Consider the following 18,870-nt stretch of genomic DNA (forward strand, 5'->3'; position numbering starts at 1 on the left):
GAGGACCAGTCTCTCATTTCCTCTGGCCCCCATCATGGTCTGGAGCAAGCCAATAACACGAGCAGATGCTCAATAAATGCTTTGGTTGACTGGGGATACTCCCCTCTCAGCTCCTGTGGCAGATCCCAGGTAGCATACCAGATATGGCTGGATCTGGGACAGATACCAGGTCCAAAGCCTCACATAAGCTATATTTTTCCTTCCAACTCCATGTTAAGTACACAGGGATGTTGAGAGAATTCCTGAGGTCACACAGCAATTGGTGGGAGGGTAACTGTGTCTCCTGGTCCTGGCCACCTCTATTCTTGTACCTTTAACACTTCTAATTCTACATAAATTCACAATGCGAGAAAACAGGAAAAGAGCAAAGTTTTAAGCCAAATGTTTAATTATGATCCAAGGGGCTGGGGATACTTCAGGACAGTAGCAGGAAGAAAGCAAAACCCAAATGTTCCATCTCCTGAGGCTCAAATGCTCTGATGGATCCCCAGGTAGGGTAAGCACTAGGTTCCTATATCCCATTCAGAGGAGGAGACAAGGGGGTAGGAGTCTTGCACCAGCCTTCCTTACAATGGGGACTGTCTTTCTATGCTGCCTCAGAACATCCAGCCCTGCCTACCTGGAGAATGCAATAGATAATGACTGATTTGTTAGAGCCTGGGTGATTCTGGTGGGCAAGAGGAAAGGATTATAAGAGAGACTGGTAGAGATGGTCTCCACCAGAAGATATGGCTAAATCATGGTCACCAAGTCCTAAGGAAGGGCTGAGGAGGGAATGAGTCAGTTTCAACGATGGCCCCATGTGGAGTCAGTTGGATATGCAGTATGGACTGAGGGTCGCCATGTTGTTTACTGCACCTCCTTCCTGATGCCGCTCTTTCCTTACCCCTTGCAGGCTGAAGGTCAGGCTGGTGTGGTAGAGGGGAGAGGGGCCCAGGGGAAGTCCAGCTACCAGAGGCTCAGGAGAAGAATCAAAGTAAGTGTACAGGAGAAAAGAGAGGGCACCCAGGGCTGTGGCATCAGAGCAGGATTTTTGTTCTGTAGAAGAAATGGAATGGAGTCAGCTCCACCCCCTTCACCACTTTGGCATCAGTCAAAGCCTGTCCCCCCCCCCACCCCTGATGTGTCCATTAGAGATCTATAGTATTCATGACCACAATGAGGTCACCTCATCTGTCCCCTTGTCTGGGTTTCCCCCAGCTAGACCAGTAAAGGTAGGAGGTGTGTAATAAAGGAGACCCTACCTGGCGTTCCATCACGGAAAAGGTAGAGTCTGCCCAGTCCTGGGAGAAGAGTTGGCTGTGAAAACGCATCTTAGCTGCAATGGCCTCCACTGAGGAGAGGAGAGAAGGTAAACAGAAGCGGGCATATGTTGGAGATCTCTTAGGCTCCCATGAAAGAAAAGGGAATGTCTTAGGGACCCTGGCATATGGCAGGATTGGTAGGAATGGGATATTGTTTCATTCTGCTTGCTTATTCCTAAAGCTGAAGAGTGTCCCTGGGGCCAAGACAGGTTGAACAGGAAGCTTGAGGGGTCACCAGGGAGAAGGAGGGGGCTGCTCTGTCTGCAGGAGATGGATGGAACCAGTGTGGACCACAGAGCTGACCCTTTTCCTCAAACTGGGTCCAGCTGATCCAATCCTGGGGGCTGGGAGCAGGTGTAATGCACTCACTGAGGCAGGAGTTGTGGGAGAAGGACTCTTCCAGCTGTTCACACTCTTCCTGCCGGTTGCCACTGCCTCGACAGGTGCAGCTTAAGGCAACACTGATGTTGACATTGCTGACAAAGTTGGGAGTCATGGCAGTCCCTGTGGGGTGAATAAAGGACTGTCAGGGCCTAGGCCACCCAAACTTCAACCCCCACTCTCTGCCACCTGTCTCAGGACCACCCCATCTGGGTTCAGTCTCCAGAGGATTCTAACCCCCGGGAGTAGCCACCCTGTGGGCTCCCTTCATATGGCCCCCAGCCTCACCAATCAGCCCCATGTATGCTCGCAGACATCTGGACTGCTCTGTTGCACAGGTCCCTAGGATGTCCAAAGGATGGCAGTGGGTCTGGAAATCCACCAGGCGAGATCTGGAAGAAGGGAAATTTCAAGAGTCCCCATTGAGGGTCTGGTCTGCAGCCTTCACCCTTGCTCCCCTTTAGATGACAGACCAATCTTCATGCCAAATCCTCCTTTGCATTCAGGGCATGGTCCAGGGCTTCCCCCTCAGTGAAGCCTGTTTCTATCACAATTAAGGGCACGTTCACCCCAGTCCCAAGGTATGCCACTCTGAATTTGGGCTCCACAATCCCTAGGTATGAGATTTCAGGCACCTTCTTTAAACCTCAGTTTTGTCAACTATGAATAGAAATGAAAATAGTACTTCCTCATGGGTTTTTGTGAGGATGAGGTAAGAGACTGCATGTACAGCATTTAGCATAGTTGTTGGTACATATGAAATGTTCGTTAAATGTTAAAGACTGTTATTATTAACATTGATCCTACAATAGGTAAGGCTGGTTATCTTCAGATGATAAAATTACAAGTATGTTTTTCTGTACATATTTCTGCAATTTTCCTTACGTTTTGCCTTTTGTTGGATAGGTGGTTTATTTCTCTGTCACGCTCACCCAAAAGCAAACTCCTTGAAGGAAAGGACAGTATCTTAGTCATCCAGACCAGCACTTGTTATGTGATAGTAATAGCTATCAGCAACACAATAGGCAGTCTACAGAGCAGTTAGGCCAGACTCCAGGCCAGACTTCTTCATTCCAGACCTCATTCAGTAACCTGACTTACTACCTGGATGAGTCTCAACAAGCTATTTAAACATTCTCTGCTATGGTTTCTTCTCCGTAAAATGCAGATGATAAAACAACAACAGCACCATCTATCTTGTAAGGTTTACATGAGTTAATACATACTAAGTACCTAAAACAGTACCTAGCCCATAGTAAGTACTCACTAAGTGTTGGTGTTATGATGATTGAGAGCTTTTATGTAGTATTTTACAGAAGAAGGAAGTGGAGCTCAGAGAGGTTAAATAACTTTGCCCAAGGTTACGGAGAAATAAGGGGTAGAACCAGGCTGCAAAATAAGTGATCTCACTGTCAACGAATTCTACTTGAGTGGATGATAACTTCAATTTGGTGAATATTTTGTCCTGAGAAGGCAGAGGAAAGCCAGGTCAGAATATCAAATTATCTGGACAATACATATCAAACACCTTACCAACAGTTGTGTACTTTGATTTGGTAATGGCAGTTATGGCCACACAACCTAAGTAATAGTTAGATTTGTGCACAAAGATTAATGAACAAGTGATATTTACTGCATTATTTATAGCAATAAAAAAAGCAACCTAAACATCCAACAATTGAGGAAGGATTAAATAAAGTATGGGGCATCCATAAAATGGAATGCAATGTAGGCATTTAAAAATCAAGTTGCCAAAAGGACAGTAAAACACAAAATAAGCACCCACCATTTATTGAGCACTTATTCTGCACCAGTAAGCTAAGCACTCTACATAAATTATGTAATTTAACGCTCACCAGAATCCCATGAGGTCTGTATTATTATCCCACTTTTTACAGAGGACTCAGAGGAACGTTAGGTTAAGTGATGGAATTTTAGCTTAAAGTGACGGGCTCAAAATCGAACAGCGCCAGGATTTAAATTCACATCTGTCTGACTTCAGAGCCTGTCTTCACCACTGTTCCCTGCTGCCTCCATGGAAAAATGCTCAGGAGATACGCACATAAGTGAAAAAAAAAAAGAAGGTACAAATATATTTCTAGAAAATCCAGTTTTGTTTATGGGTATACAAAAAAGACTGGAAGGAAACGCTCCCAAAAGTATGTACATTATCTTCAGGTGATGGATTCTTATGGATTTTATACGTTTTATATTTTCTGAAGTTTTTACACAAAGGAAAACAATTTTTTTTGATCACAGGGTTTTCAGAAAATACTACAGGGTGAAGTCAGTCCACGGCCTCTGGGGGGCAAGCCCAGCTCTGCACAGGAAAGCACCCATAAGGAGTGGCGTGCACTGCGCCCTTACCCACACCCAGCCCTCCCGCCCTGGCACCGGCACCTGCACAGCGGGTCAGCGACGCAGAGGCTCTGCAGCTCCAGGCAGTTGGGGGCCCCAGACGGCAGAGCGCAGCTGGGAGCGATGGTGTTGCGCCGGCGTTGCCCGCAGCCCTGGTCGGCCGGTGCGCAGGGGCACAACAGGAGGCCCTGAGCGTGGGGCTCCGAAGCCTTCTCGAAGAAGGCGCGGAGCTGATGGAGGCAGGTGTGGCGCTGGCAGCGGGATCCCGAGCACGCTTCCCCATAGGCCTTGCGCAGCCGATCACACTTATCATTAAGAGTACATAGCATGGCAAACTTGAGGCAGAGGTCTGAGTCTGCAGGGATAAGGGCACCAAGTCACCAGTCCTCTCTGCAAACGTGCAGCCCAGTTTTGCTAGGAACCCCTGCAACCCTCGGATTTAACAAGGATGGTGGTGGGGGTAGGAGGAAAGGTAGGACTCTCTGGAATAAGTCCACTGCGAATCCTAGACTTTCCCTCTACCCATAAACTATATCTGGTATTTGTGAGCTTCCCGCATCCTACTCCTCAGCTTTCCTATGTGTTAAAAAAATAATAATAAAATAAAATAAAATAAATAAAATAAAATAGGCCATATACATATCTTACACTCATTTACCTAGACTTGAAGTGGCCAGAAAGCTCAAATAACCAAAACCCTTTCCTCAATCCTATGGTGGATTGAAGTCTCATGGTGGAAATCATCATCTAGAGGCCCTACAACATTCTAAAGCACTTTCTGAACTGTCCAAAACATAGGCAACTAAATTCTGCTGAGGATTTTTGTTTGGTTTTGCATCTATTTGGCCCATTTTTAATATTACCTGTCTGCCTTTAATGATTGATGCATGCATAAAAGTTCCCTGTGCTCTGAGGCTGGGGAAATTATGGTGATATTTTTACTGACAACATTCCAGCAGTCAGAACAATGGAGTAAATGGAACAGGTTATTCCCAGATTCCTTATAAGTAAGTGTTTATGCATAAATCTCTACACTTTTCTCTCAAAATACTAATTCCAATATACAGGACTAACTGTACAACAAAGCTCCTATCTTTCTCAAAAAGTGAGTGTCTGTGTGTGTGTGTGCCTTTCCAATTAACACAAGAGCCTCACTTTCCAAAAAAAAAAAAATGCATTTTAGTCCTTGCCAGACTGATGGCTCCCCACCCTGAGTAACCCCTGAGCAGTCACATTCTTTCTCACCATTTTCCCTGCCCAACACCTCACCCATCCCATTAAAATGGTATGAAAACAAGCAATTTCCTAGTCTTCAGGGACAAAAAGCTACTTTCCTGGCTGCCTCGAATGAGGGTAACTACTTTATTTCAGCATTTTTTTTTCTGGGACTGCTGCCACTCCATCAAACGCTTTGTAGAGACCCACCTTTTGGAACCAAGGAGCCCTAATGGCCTCCCTATTAACTATTTGTTGACATATAAGACCACAAATGCTCACAGCTCAGACTTCCACCCTGACACAATGCTTCTTTAGTTACGTGGCAGGCTAGAACTCTCTCCCAACACGCCCTCCGTCTGGCTTGTGTTCCCCATCAGTCACCCTTCCTTCAGGGTCCAGGTCCATCCCTCATGTCCCAACCTCAGACTGCCCTCCACACCTGGTTTGAGCATGTTCAGTTTGCTGAGATTCATTTTCCAGGGTTTTCTGGTCACGGTGTCTTCATAGGGGGAGACATCAAGTTCATAGTCACCTAGAGACAAGGTGATAAGAATCCTGAGGACCAGATTGGAGGGTGGGAACAGGAGGGGCTGTGGGCTCCTTAAGGGGACATAATAGATCATAAAGTCACTGCATAGCTCATAGACACAGTAGGTACTCAATAAATGTTGGCTAATCTTGTTGGAAGAGAAGGATGAAAGAGTGCAAAGTGTCACCCAGTTTGCCTTTGAGAATGCATCTATAGGGAGGAAAAAATATGGATGAGGTCAAGCAAGTAGGAAAGGATGGTCTGGATATCTGGGAAGCCCTGAAAGCTCCCAAGGGGAAAGGCAAGAAGACAAGAGGATCTAGGGAGAAGTCTCTGGGGAAATTCTGAAAGAGAACTGATTAGGATGAGGAGTGGAAAACAGGGAACAAAAAGGGTGGTAAATTGCATTACTGTTTCCAGCTATTTGCTAGCTACCCACCCTATGAGAAGATTATACACACACACACCCACCTCAGTTGCCATGTGACTTTCAGGGCCCCTATGAGAGGAGTATACTTCCACACCCTACTATAAGGATTGCCCATGTGATTTGCTTTGGCTTGTGGATTGTGAGCTGAAGTGACATAAATCACATCTGAGCAGAAGCTTTAAGAACCATCACATGGTCTTGCTGCTGCTCTTTTCCCTCTAGCAGCCTGGATCATCAAATGAAGAATACAGGTAGAGCAAAGACAAATCCCACTCAAGGAAGCCCACAGCTGATGTGTAACATGAACAAAAATTAATTTTTTTTTCTAGGAGGCCAGATATGTGGGGGTTGGTTGGTTATTACTGCAGTATAACCTGGCAAATTCTTATTAAAAATGTAATTGGTGGGGTTGTCTGGGTGGCTCAGTCGGTTAAGCATCTGACTCTTGATCTCAGCTCAGGTCTTGATCTCAGGGTCATGAGTGTAAGCCCCATGTTGGGTTCCACACTGGGCATGGAGCCTACTTAAAAAAATAAATTAAATAAAAATTAAAATTAAAAAATTTTAATTGGTATCTAGAAATGAGTGCTGCAGTAACAAAAAAAAATCTAAGATCTAAGATCTAAAAATCTAAAATTTTATTGGCTTTGGGACTGGGCAGTGAGTGGATGTAAATAAGCTGTTCCTGAAGTATGAAAAATGGCAGTCCTCAATATGCAGTGGGAAAGCATTTGGGAAAACTGTTGCCTGCAATAACTTGGAAGGAAGATGTTATATTGAATGAGCTTGTGCTTTAAGGAAAAGAAGCTGAGAAGCAGAAGGTTACTAGTATGTCTTCTTTTTTTAATTTTTAAATGTTTATTTATTTTTGAGAGACAAGAGTGTGAGTGGGGGAGGGGCAGAGAGAGAGAAGGAGACAGAATTTGAAGTAGGCTCCAGGCTCCCAACTGTTCCAAGCTGTCAGCACAGAGCCCAATGTGGGGCACGAACTCACGAACTAAAAGATCATGACCTGAGCCCAAGTCAGGAGCTTAACTGACTGAGCCACCCAGGTGCCCCTTTACTAATATGTCTTGATTGCCACTGGCTGCATTTTGCAAAGTACTACAAGAAAGTTAAGCTCAGAGAAGAATTGATCAGTTTGCAAATAGAGAGGAAAAAGAAAAGAAAAAATCCAGAAATTTCAGGATTTGCAGGATTAAGAGATGGAACTGTTTTTCATATTCAAATATTAAAATATAAAATTAAAAAAATGCTTTGAGTAATAAGGTCCATTAAGACTCAGCCTTGGGGCAAAGACCAATTCAAGTATATGGCTATCATGCCCTTTGTGGAGATCTCTCACTGATTAAGATGGTATCAATAAATCCTGCCAGTTATGCTCAGGAAAAAAAGACTAGGGTAGTGGCTCTCCCTCTGATAAGAGCAAGATACTTCTAATTAAGTCTAGAAAGAGATATATGTCTTGAAAAGAATTATAGGGAAGGCTACTGGCACCAGAGGTGACAGAAACCAAAGATATAAAAAAAGCAATTATGTTTTGAGAAAGGTGTACTGCTAAGAGCCACCAGCCAGGATTCAAATAGACTCTACTGGAGACTTAAAATGCCCCAACATTTCTCAGGTAGGCAGCAAGCTGAGAATGCTGTTCACTCCTCAAAGAGGTGAGAGTCTCCAATATCCTTCTCAGATATGGCCAAAGAAACCTGTCATGGGTAGGGGGCTGGCCCTGGAGAACAACAGATAAAGCAACTGTCCCAGGGAGCAAAAGCAGGGCCTTATTAAAGAGCAATTCCTACTCCCAGGGAAGATGGCCCTTAGACAACAATTTGTGCAGAGGACATCAGAACAGCTATGAAGTAATGTCTGCTGTGTGCTTCTCATTCCTCCTCTTTCTGAGAGTGTTTGTGGTGGTTCTCCAGTCCCTGTTCCACTGATGTATACTGAGAATATGTTGGAGGCAGGCAGATGACTGGTCCTTTTTGTCCACAGTTAACTAGATCAAGGGGAGTCCTATCCCCACCTGACAAAGAAATTATCACAAGATCCTAGTCTGGAAGCCTGCTATACTATTTGGATAGAACTCTTAGGTTTCCACACTTACTGCCATGTGATTTTCAGGGTCTCCTGTGGGAAGAGTATACTCCCCCTCACCAGGGATTCAGGCTTGGCCATGTGATCTGCTTTGTTTGTGGAATGTGAGCGTTAGTATTTTATGTAACATCTGAGTAGCTTTTAAAGGCATCATTTGCTTCTGCCATTACCCATTTCCCTCTGCCATGAGAAAAGAACATTCCAGATGGAGGCCGTACCTTCAGCCAGGATCCCAGAATGAAGAAGATACATGAAATAGTTAACACAGAACATGAGCAAGAATGAAAACTTTGTTTTACAAAACATTGTTTTGTTACTGCAGCACAGTCCAGTAAAAGCTGACTAATACAGAGAGGCGTCTCTGGAAAGAGTCAGAGGAAGCTCCTCTCTTTGGCTCTTCCAGTCCTTCTCTCTCACTATCTTCTGTCTGGTTAATGAGTATCCTTTCTGTCAAAGGCAGGACCAGGATGCTGTTTCCCACTCTCTCTGAACTTATGGATTATGTTGTATTTGGAATCTGTGTACGGGTTAAGACCATTTTCCTCCACCTTTTCTCCATACACTTCTGTCCCAGGAGCTCCCCAGGTTGGGCCACAGTCTGGATCAGAGCTCTGCCAAGAGGCAGCTACATGTTGCCAGGTAGGAAAGGGGGAAGTAGGAAGAAGAGAGAGCAGCACTGTGGGCGCCCAAAAGAATACTGCCAATTCCTCCCTCTACTTCTTGTAGATGTCAAGTGCAGAGCTTCATTACCATCCCAGCCAGAATCTACCATGCAGCCTATATCCTGTAGGATTAAACAACCACCCCACAAGAGCCATCTTCCTTAGCTTAGTCCACTCTATGAGGGGGGCCTCACCAAGGCTGCGGGCAAGGTGAATGGTCCAGTAAATGTCCAGGCAGGCAACTTGGTTCTTCATGCGCCGATGGCATGTGCAGCTCATCAGAGAGCTATTCCTGAGGTGCTTTGCTGCCTCCCTGCAGTCCTCAGGGACCAAAAGTTCCTGTGTGGGTGACGGGGTGCTTATACTAGAGGTGCAGGAATTCAGGTGGTGGTAGGCAGCACTGCAAACAGGACCGGCCTGGCACTTCCTCCTGGCCTGAATACAGCTGTTCACGAGCCGGCCCTCTATAGGGAGAGGGTCTGCTGTGGAGGAAGAGAGACCAGGTGAGGCTCACATAAGGTCAGAGTAGCTGCCTGGGAGTAACAAGGTGTGAGGTAGAGGATTCAAGATGAAACCTTGGGCAGGAAAGTCTTGGGGTGGCATAGAGGCCTTTAGGAATAAGTGGAGAGAAAAGCCCAGTAGGAGTAAAGAATCTGCAGCTGTCACAATCTGGACAGAATAGATGAGGCCCAAGAAGAGGTGGATTTGAAGAGAGGCTGCTCAGCCTCCTAACAGAAGGAAGGGGACTGTTGTCTGAAGCTGAGCCTGATATGACCCTGCCAGGCACAGGGAAGAGGGCCCTTGGCAGAGCAATGCACAGGCAGGGCTAGTATAATAACCAGAGAGTTGACAATGTGCATGGGAGTGCTAAATGACAGTCAGCTACAACTCTGAGGCTTCCATTAAAAGTCACCTTAAAATACCTTTACGGGGGAACTGTTTGGTGTTCATGTTGGGGAACTTTTGCTGATTCTGTCACTCAATAATACCGATGTTGGTTTATAGGTCAGCCTTGTGGATCTTCCCTACATCCTAGGACTTAGCATCCTTGTCAAAGGGTAGCCATCATGCTGCCAGTTTTGCAAGGCAAAACATCTAAGAGTCATTTTTAATTCTTCTCTTTCCTTCATATCCTATGTTCAATCCAGTAAGTCCTGCCAACTCCACAATATATCAGGACGCTGTCCACCTCTCTCCACATCTATCACCACATCCTCAAACCACCATCAGCTTTTGTCTGAACTACTGCCAAGACTCCTTATTGGTCTCCTTGATTCCATCCTCCAAATTCATTCTCTCATACCATTCGGCCATACTTTTTTTGTTTTGTTTTCCAGCTTTAGTGAAATTTAATGGACATAAAACATCGTGTAGGTTTTAGGTGGGCAACATGATGATTTGATTTACATATATATTGTGAAGTGATCAAGACAATAAGATTAGTTAATATATCCTTTACCTTACATAACTAACATTTTGCTGTTGCAGCCAACTTTCTTTAAAAATTTTTTTAATGTTTATTTTATTTTTGAGAGAGCAAGAGCGAGCACACAAGCAGGGGAGGGGCAGAGAGAGAGAGGGAGACACAGAATCCGAAGCAGGCTCCAAGCTCTAAACTGTCAGCACAGAGCCTGACTTGGGACTTGAACTCATGAACCACGAGATCATGACCTGAGCCCAAGTCGGAGCTTAACTGACTGAGCCACCTACGCACCCGCAGCCATCTTTTTTAAAGACCTTTTTTTTTTTTTTACACGTTGGAAACCATTCCCATTGAGATAAAATTCATACAACATAAAATTAACCATCTTAAAGGGCATAATTAAGTGGCATTCAGTACATTCATAATGTTGTACAACAATCGCTTCTATCTAATTCCAATATATTTTCATGACCCCAAAAGGAAACCCATACCCATTAAATAGTCACTCTCTCTTTTCCAACCTCTCTAGTCCCTGGCAACCACTAATCTGCTTTGTCTCTACAGATACCTATTCTAGATATTTTATGTAAATAGAATCATAAAATATGTAATATTTTGTATCTGGCTTCTTTCACCTAATATATTGCTTTTTTTTTTTAAGTTTATTTATTTTGAGAGAGAGCACATGCATGCATAAACAGGGAAGGGGCAGACAGATGGGAAGAGAGAATCTCAAGAGGTTCAACCACAGTGAGGACCCTGATGTAGTGCTCGAACCCATAAACTGTGAAATCATGAGCTGAGCCAAAATCGAGAGTTGGATGCTTAACCAACTGAGTCACCCAGGTACCCCTAACATATTGCTTTTTGAGGTTCATTCACATTACAGCGTGTATCACTACTTCATTCTTTTTTATGTATGGGTAAGATTTCATTGTATGGATATCCCATATTTTATCAGTCCATCAGTTGGTGGACATTAGGGTTGTTTCCATGCTTTGGTTATTGTGAATAATGCTTCTTTGAACATCCATGTACAAGTATTTGCTTGAATTCCTGCATAAAATTCTTTTAGGTGTACACCTATGAGTGAAATTTCTGGGTCGTATGGTAATTCTATGTTTAACTTTGTGAAGAATCGCCAAATTGTTTTTCACAGTGGCTGCACCATTTTTCATTCCCATTAGCAATGTACAAAGGTTCCAATTTGTCAATTCTTATTTTCCTTTTTTTTTTTAACCAGCCATCCTTATGGATGTGAGATAGTATATTACTGTGGTTTTCATTTGTGTTTCCCTAATAACTAACGATGTTGAGCATATTTTCATGTGTTTAGTAGTCATTTGTATATCATGTTTGATAATAATTTTTTATTAAAGTACAACATACAGAAACATGTATTAATCAAAATGTACAGTACAATGAATTTTAAATTTAATACACTGTGTAACCAGACCTCAGATAAGGAACCAGAACATTACCAGCGCCCCAGATGCCCTCTGCCAGGCACCAACCCCTCTGAAAGAAACCAATGTCTTGATTTCTAACATTAGAGATTACTTTTGCCTGCTTTTCAATCACACAACATGTGCTTTTGGTGTCTTAGTTTCTTTTGCTCAATATTACCTTTATGAAGTTCACCCACTAAGTAAAGTTTACCCATTAAGTTGCAACTAGCTTGTTTTCCTTGCTGTATATCATTCCATTGTGTGAATATAATGTAATTCTAATGCCGATTGGCATTATATGGGAGCATCTCTTAAATATTGTAAATGAGATCATCTCATTACTCTGCTTAAATTCTTCCAACAACCTCCAATGCACTTAGATTAGGGTCTAGTTTAGGGGTGCCTGGGTGGCTTAGCCGGTTAAGCGTCCAACTTGGGCTCAGGTCATGATCTCACAGCTCTTGAGTTTGAGCCCTGTGTCAGGCTCTGTGCTATCAGCTCAGAGCCTGGAGTTTGCTTCCAATTCTGCATCTCCCTCTCTCTCTGCCGCTCCCAGGCTCCCACTCTGTCTCTCTCTCCTTCAAAAATAAATAAACATTAAAAAAAAATTTAGATTAGGATCTAGTTTATATGCCCTGGTTTACAAACCCTTGTAAGACCAGGTCCCTGCTCACTTACCTAACCTTACCTTCCAGCCCTCTTCTCCTCTCCCACTTCCTTTCACCCACACTGGCCTTCCTTTTGTTGCCACTGAACAAGACAAGTCTGTGTCAACCTTAGCGTTTTTGCCCTAGCCTTTCTTTCTGCTTGGAATGCTCTTCTCCCTGATCTTCACATGGTTGGCCCTTTCTGGTAATTGAGTTCTCTGTCTAAATAGCATCGCAGAAAGGCCATCCCCAACCAACCAATGTGAAATAACCCCCTAGCTACTCTACTACATCATTCCTCCAATTCTCTGCATAGCACTTATCATCACTTAATTTTTTTAACTTGATTTTTTATTATCTCCCCCTCTGGACTTCTACATCTATCTTATCACTACTCTGTTGCCAGTGCCTAGAACAGTGCTGGTTCCTTATGAGCTCCTATTATTTAAAAAAATAACCAGGGTTGGGGTGCCTGGGTGGCTCAGTTGGTTAAGCACCAGACTTCAGCTTCAGCCATAATGATCTCACGGCTTGTGGGTTTGAGCCCCGCGTTTGGCTCTGTGCTGACAGCTCAGAGCCTGGAGCCAGCTTTGGATTCTTTGTCTCCCTCTCTCTCTGCCCCTCCCCTGCTAGCGCTCTCTCTCTCTTTCTCAAAAATAAACATTAAAAAAAATTTTTTTTTTAATAATAACCAGAGTTGCCTGGGTGGTTCAGTCAGTTAAGTGTCTGACTCTTGGTTTTGGCTCAGGTCATGATGTCACAGTTTCGTGAGTTCCAGCCCTATATCAGGCTCTGCACTGGTAGCACAGAGCCTGCTTGGGATTCTCTCTCTCCCTCATTCTCTGCCCCTCCCCCACTAGTGCTGTCTCTGTTTCTTTTAAAATAAATAATGAATAAACTTAAAAAAGAAATAAACAAATAACAGAGGAATTTTGTGAGTCACCTCTGTAACTTCTCTGAGCTCCTTCCCTCTATTTAAAATCAAAGAGTGCCAGAATGAGGAGGGGCATGAGTTTAGTTAGTCCAACCTTTTCTTTCAATCAAACAATAATTAAGTCAATTACTTATTAAAATGCAGATTTCTGACACCATCCCAGAACTACTGAATCAGAAACTGTGGTGATAATGCCTGGGAATCTGAGTTTTAGCAAGTTCACTGGAAAATATGATGCATCCCAAAGTTTGAGAATTGGTCATATCCAATGCACAAAGGCAGGATCAGTAGTATCGACTTCACCTTTTGCTTCAGGCTCCAATATGCTTCAGCATGACATTGTTACTCTTTTTATTTACATTTTTGATATTTTGCTCCTCATGGATTTGGGGGGGGGGAGCATTGATTTTGATTTTTAGTATATGTGCTGCTGAAGCAAGCATTGATTTTGATTTTTTTTTGAGAGAGAGATGACACAAGTAAGCGAGAGGCAGAGGGAGATGGGGGAGAGAAAGAATCCCACAAGGGGCAGAGAGAGAGAGAGAGGGAGAGAGAGTGGGGCTCACCTGAACGGGGCTCGTGTTCACCCTATGTGGGACTTGAACTCACAAACTGTGAGATCATGACCCGAGCCAAAGTCAGATGCTTAACTGACTGAGCCACGCAGGTGCCCAAGTCAGCACTGATTTTTATTTTTTTCTTTTTTTCCAACCAGGGTGGCTTGATTTTATTGCAGGGAAGCGAGGGAGAGGCTGGGCAAGTGAGGGTCTCTGTAGGAACCCCCATTGCTGAGTAGGACTGCCAGGCCCCAGGTCTGTCTGGAAGTCAGGAGAGGATCACAGGCCTGTCCCTTTTGGTCCATCTTGGGCCCAGGGGTCCAGGCCCTCACTACTTGGGGTCAAAGAAGGGAACAGCTTTTCCTGTTTTTCCCACAGTCTCCAGCAGAAGGTCCATGCTGTGCTCAGAGTTGATGCAAACCTTCTTGTTGAACAGGTCAATGTCAAACTCAACTTCTCCCACCTTGTTAAGCACCTGACTGACCTCATTAGAGCAGCCTTCACAGGTCATGTCTACAGAGAACTCGTGCGTCGGCATGACTGTGGATGTGATGGTGGCTGCAGCAGCAACGCCTCTGATTTTCATTAAAAAAAATTTTTTTTAACATTTATTTGTTTTTTGATAAATAAATTAAAAAAGCGAGAAAGATAGAGAATGAGCAGGGGAGGCACAGAGAGGGACAGAGGATCTGAAGCAGGTTCTGTGCTCATAGCAAAGAGCCTGAAGCAGGGCTTGAACTTTGAACTCATGAACCATGATATCATGACCTAAGCCGAAATCAGACCCTTAATTGACTGGGCCACCCAGGTGCCCCTGATTTTGCATTAAAAAAAAAATACTGCAGGGGCGCCTGGGTGGCTCAGTCGGTTAAGTGGCCAACTTCGGCTCAGGTCATGATCTCATGGTCCGTGAGTTCGAGCCCCGTGTTGGGCTCTGTGCTGACAGTTTAGAGCCTGGAGGCTGTTTCAGATTCTGTGTCTCCCTCTCTCTGACCCTCCCCTGTTCATGCTCTGTCTCTCCCTGTCTCAAAAATAAATAAAATGTTAAAAAAAATTTAAAAAAATATATAAAAAAAAAAGAAAAAAAAATACTGCATTAAGAAGCACCTGGCCAACTCAGTTGGTGGAGTATGAGACTCTTCTGATCTCAGAGTTGTGAGTTTAAGCCCACATTCACTGTAGAAATTACTTAAAAGAATTTTTAAAATCTTAAAAAAATATATATTGCATTAAAATATTCTTTATCTTGACTACTTTTTCAATGGCACCCCCTTCACTCACTCACCTTAGTCCCAGTTCTGCCTAGCACAATTTGCTTCACTTTCTGGACCTTAGTTTCCCAAATGTAAGGTGAGGAATTTGGATTAAACCAGTGTTTCTCAATGGAGGGCTAGGGAAGATATAGGTTAGGCCCCTTACAGGAGTATATCAGAATTTCCAAAGGTAATGGGTGGCTCAAAAAAGTATATTTGATCGTTATATATGTGGAAGATAAAAAATACTTTTGAAATTTCAAAAACATATTTAGAGAAGGCATGAGAGATTTATCTTTACCAAAAGAGAAACATGGATTTGGATGGTTTAAGAAGGGGAAGGGAAGGAAAAATAAGACAACAGAGAGAGAGGCAAACCATAAGAGATTCTTAAAGACAGAGAACAAACTAAGGGTTGCTGGAGGGGTGTGGGAGGGTGGGGATGGGCTAAATGGGTGATGGGCATTGAGGAGAGCACTTGCTGGGATGAGCACTGGGTGTTACATGTTAGTGATGAATCAGTAAATTCTACTCCTGAAACCATTATTACACTATATATTAACTAATTTGGATTTAAATAAAACAAACAACAAATGAAAAATACTCACCAACTTTAAATAAAACAGTTTGAGAAATATTATATATTTAAGATGTTACTGCTGGTACGTACCCAATAAGTGCTTGCTGAAAGAAATGTAGCAAGTCCACGTCTCACTGCTTAAACTGGACTAAATATTGAGTCAGAACAATTTTCAAAAGTAAACCTCCAAGTTCAGAGCTGATAGTTCAGAGTCTGAACAATGGTGGATTTAGGGGCAATTGCACTTCAACAAAAGAAGGTAGGGCCACCCTTCTTCTAACAAAAGAAGCTAGGGACAATGTTGAAGTTCATCATAACAGGGTAGAACTTGTTATACTTAATTGATTGATGGGGAAGGTGTTTAAGGTTTCCGCCTGATGTTAGGCATACCGTAAGGTTTCAGCCATACTGTTAGGGTTACTGAAATTTTCTGGGCAGTAAAATCAGATTGGTAATAACTTGCTGCCCTGATTTACTGATGGAGTGAATCTGGATAGACTAGTCCTTTCCCTCCTTCCTTCCATATCTGTCTTGCAGCCAAGGCTCCACATATATAGTATTTCATTTCTGCAGTGACTACTTTGTGAGCCGAAGTGACGGGTCCATGTATGGTCTCTGTCTCCACTGAGGCTCAGGGCAGGAGCCCCACAATGAGATTTCCATGCACCCGTCCCACTCCCAAAGGTCACAGGCATGTTCCCTGGGATCTTGGATCCAAGGCTACCCTTTTCTGGGGGAATGGCATAGTTCTAAAACCAGGCCCTGAACTATATATTCCACAAGATACTTATTGTGTATTTATAATAGAGCAACACACTGTGCTGAGCCATCTTCCCCAACAGTGAGTTTTCTGCTATAATTAAAATAATGAAAGTATGTTCTAAAAGGATGGAGGGGGTGGCAGTGAGAAATATTCTCAAATAATGATGTTAGAAGTTCTGGCAGCAGTTTATAACCCTAATTTGTAACAAGTCAGTTACAAAAAACTTCTTTCTTCACGCGTACCTACTGTCCACTTCCCCAGTCCTTACAGAGAGTGGAAGGGTTGAAGCCCATGTGCAGCAAATGGCACTCCAGCCTGATTCTCCTCACCTCCTAGAGATGCTGTTGTGGAAGTGGCCTGGCTGCTACTGTTCTGTGTCTGTGTAGACGCACCTCAAAAGAGGAAAGTGGGGGAATGGGGAGTAGGGGAACGAGGATATGCTTGGGTGTCCTGGCCATTACTGGCATTCAATCTACAACAGTTCAAAAACTGTACTAGGCATGGAAGGTAGCCCCTTCCCGGCACCCACGGCTTCCTTCCACGTACACAGGGCCACCTGGGACGGCGGTAGTGCGGTGTCTGAGCCCCCTCTTGACAACCGTGACCAATGCCCCCCCCACCCCCCCACCCCGTAGGTTCCTCTCCTCTCCCCTTAATGCCCTGGCCATAGCGGCCCCGCGTACGCACAGACGACACTCACCGGCTCCAAGCGGCAGCGGTAGCAGCAGCAGCAGGAATAAGGGCGCCAGTGGTCGCGGGTTAGGAGGACGAACCATGGCTCTGTCCGCACGCCGGCCGTCGGCTCCGGAGACGCTATGCCTGAACCCAGCGCCGTGCTCCCCTATCTCCTCGAGCTGAGGTTCTGCGAGCTGGGCTCCTCGACTGCCAGCCACTGCCGCCTCCCGCCCTTCCTCGCGCGAGGTGCCGACACTCTCCCACCAGAGTCCTGGGCGCCGCCCTCCAACTCCGAAGCGCGCGGATGAACCGCGTCGCTTCTACTCTATCGGGAAGACGGCGGGAGCGGGGGCGAAAAGGGCATGCGCCCGGCTTGTGCGTGCCAGAGAGAGGGTTCTCTACCCGAGCCGGCCCACCTGCCGTCCGTTGCCCACTTCGCTTAGAGGAGAAATTATGCCCAAGACAATTGTGGCAGCTGTAGCTGGAGACTCGCCATATCAGGAGATCAAGTATTTATCAAAAAAAAAAAAAAAAAAAAAAAGCACCATTTCTCACTTTCTGGACTCCGCACCCCCACCCCTTCCAAGAAAACTTGAACAAACAGCACCAAGGCACTTCTAGGTCCCCCCCCCCCTTAGAATTTGCACATCTTTGCCTCCATTTCCCCCTTGTAAGTATCTTCAAGGGTAAGGTCGGGCTGTTATCATTAACCCCATGATTCTGCAAAGATGGGTCCCAGACAGGTGAAATGGCTGTGCTGAGGACAGTCCTGCAGCCAGATTCCAGGACTTTTGCCAGACTAGCCTCCTCCAAAATTCAACCCCTTCAGTGTCATTAGGGAGGGTGGAAGGATTAAACCCTCCTCAGATTAGAGGTTTCCCTGGAGATAGTAAGACAGGATCCCTGAAGAAGGTGCTAGAGAGACCATTTAGCAGCCTCCTCATTTTCAGGTCGATGTTTCTGAAAGCAACCTACTCTATCAAGAGTAAACAGTGAGGTAGAAACACAGCTGTGCCAAGAGCCCAGGATTTCTACCCACAAGGGTAAGGGTATTTGTTGAGCCTAGGGTTGATTCCCACCTGCTCCCAGGATAAACAGAGGCACAATGACTTGGAAGAATAACTAAGCAGTGCTTAGAAAGAGAAAGAAGATAATGAAAGGAAGTGGAGGGTTTTGTCTCCTAACCCTGCAGCCCAAGCCCTCTCCTCACTTCTACAGAGGCCTGGCAGAGGGCCAGGAGGAGGGTATCAAGAAATGCAGTATAAACCTCCGAGATTTATTGGCTGCTGCTTCTCAATATGGCCATCCTGCTGTGGCCTCTGGGGGGCATTTGCCGATGTAATCAGCCCAGAAAGAGAGTCATCCCAGCCAGGGGTGTAAATCACCCTTCACAAAGCTAGGAGAGAGACATGTGGCCCTAGATAAGGAACAAGAGATGTGGCCTCTTGTGCCCTTTCCTCCTTTCCCCTGCCCAAGGGGAGCTGGTTCCTGAGCTGTAATGCACTTTAAATGGAGTTTGTGCTTCATTTTAATCTCTATCTGCCCTGCCAGTCTTCCAGGAGAGCTGTGAAAGTGAACATCTGGCTACTCAGCTTTTCTACAGGGCCTGTTTTT

The 18,870-nt window shown here is 44.7% G+C and overlaps 1 protein-coding gene across 2 annotated transcripts; it reads right to left on the reverse strand.

The window, feature by feature from the left end:
* Window positions 1–370: 370 nt before the first annotated feature.
* GFRA3 (GDNF family receptor alpha 3) lies at window positions 371–17,729 on the reverse strand. 2 transcript variants are annotated; one of them, XM_047845677.1, is made up of 8 exons: window positions 17,282–17,729; window positions 9,171–9,455; window positions 5,701–5,793; window positions 4,086–4,398; window positions 1,974–2,077; window positions 1,674–1,808; window positions 1,245–1,333; window positions 371–1,038 (listed from the first exon to the last, which is right to left on the reverse strand). In XM_047845677.1, exons 1-8 carry the CDS (start codon window positions 17,355–17,357, stop codon window positions 949–951), a joined length of 1,185 nt encoding a protein of 394 aa, XP_047701633.1. In that variant the 5' UTR covers window positions 17,358–17,729; the 3' UTR covers window positions 371–948. The 2 variants fall into 2 exon arrangements, with proteins under 2 accessions (XP_047701633.1, XP_047701542.1); XM_047845586.1 differs by having other exon boundaries at window positions 9,171–9,458.
* Window positions 17,730–18,870: the final 1,141 nt, after the last annotated feature.

Source organism: Prionailurus viverrinus, chromosome A1, assembly GCF_022837055.1.
Source record: "Prionailurus viverrinus isolate Anna chromosome A1, UM_Priviv_1.0, whole genome shotgun sequence".
NCBI classification, from domain to species: Eukaryota; Metazoa; Chordata; class Mammalia; order Carnivora; family Felidae; genus Prionailurus; species Prionailurus viverrinus.

What these genes read in the sequence shown, in the direction of transcription:
- GFRA3 (XM_047845586.1), bottom strand. Translation starts at nt 17,357, where the DNA reads ATGGTTCGTCCTCCTAACCCGCGACCACTGGCGCCCTTATTCCTGCTG. An exon ending in ACCGCTGCCGCTTGGAGCCG is followed by an intron (nt 9,459 to 17,281) that starts GTGAGTGTCGTC and finishes CTTCCTCCACAG; the next exon opens with CAGACCCTCTCCCTATAGAG. An exon ending in CTCCCACAACTCCTGCCTCA is followed by an intron (nt 1,334 to 1,673) that starts GTGAGTGCATTA and finishes TCCTCTCCTCAG; the next exon opens with TGGAGGCCATTGCAGCTAAG.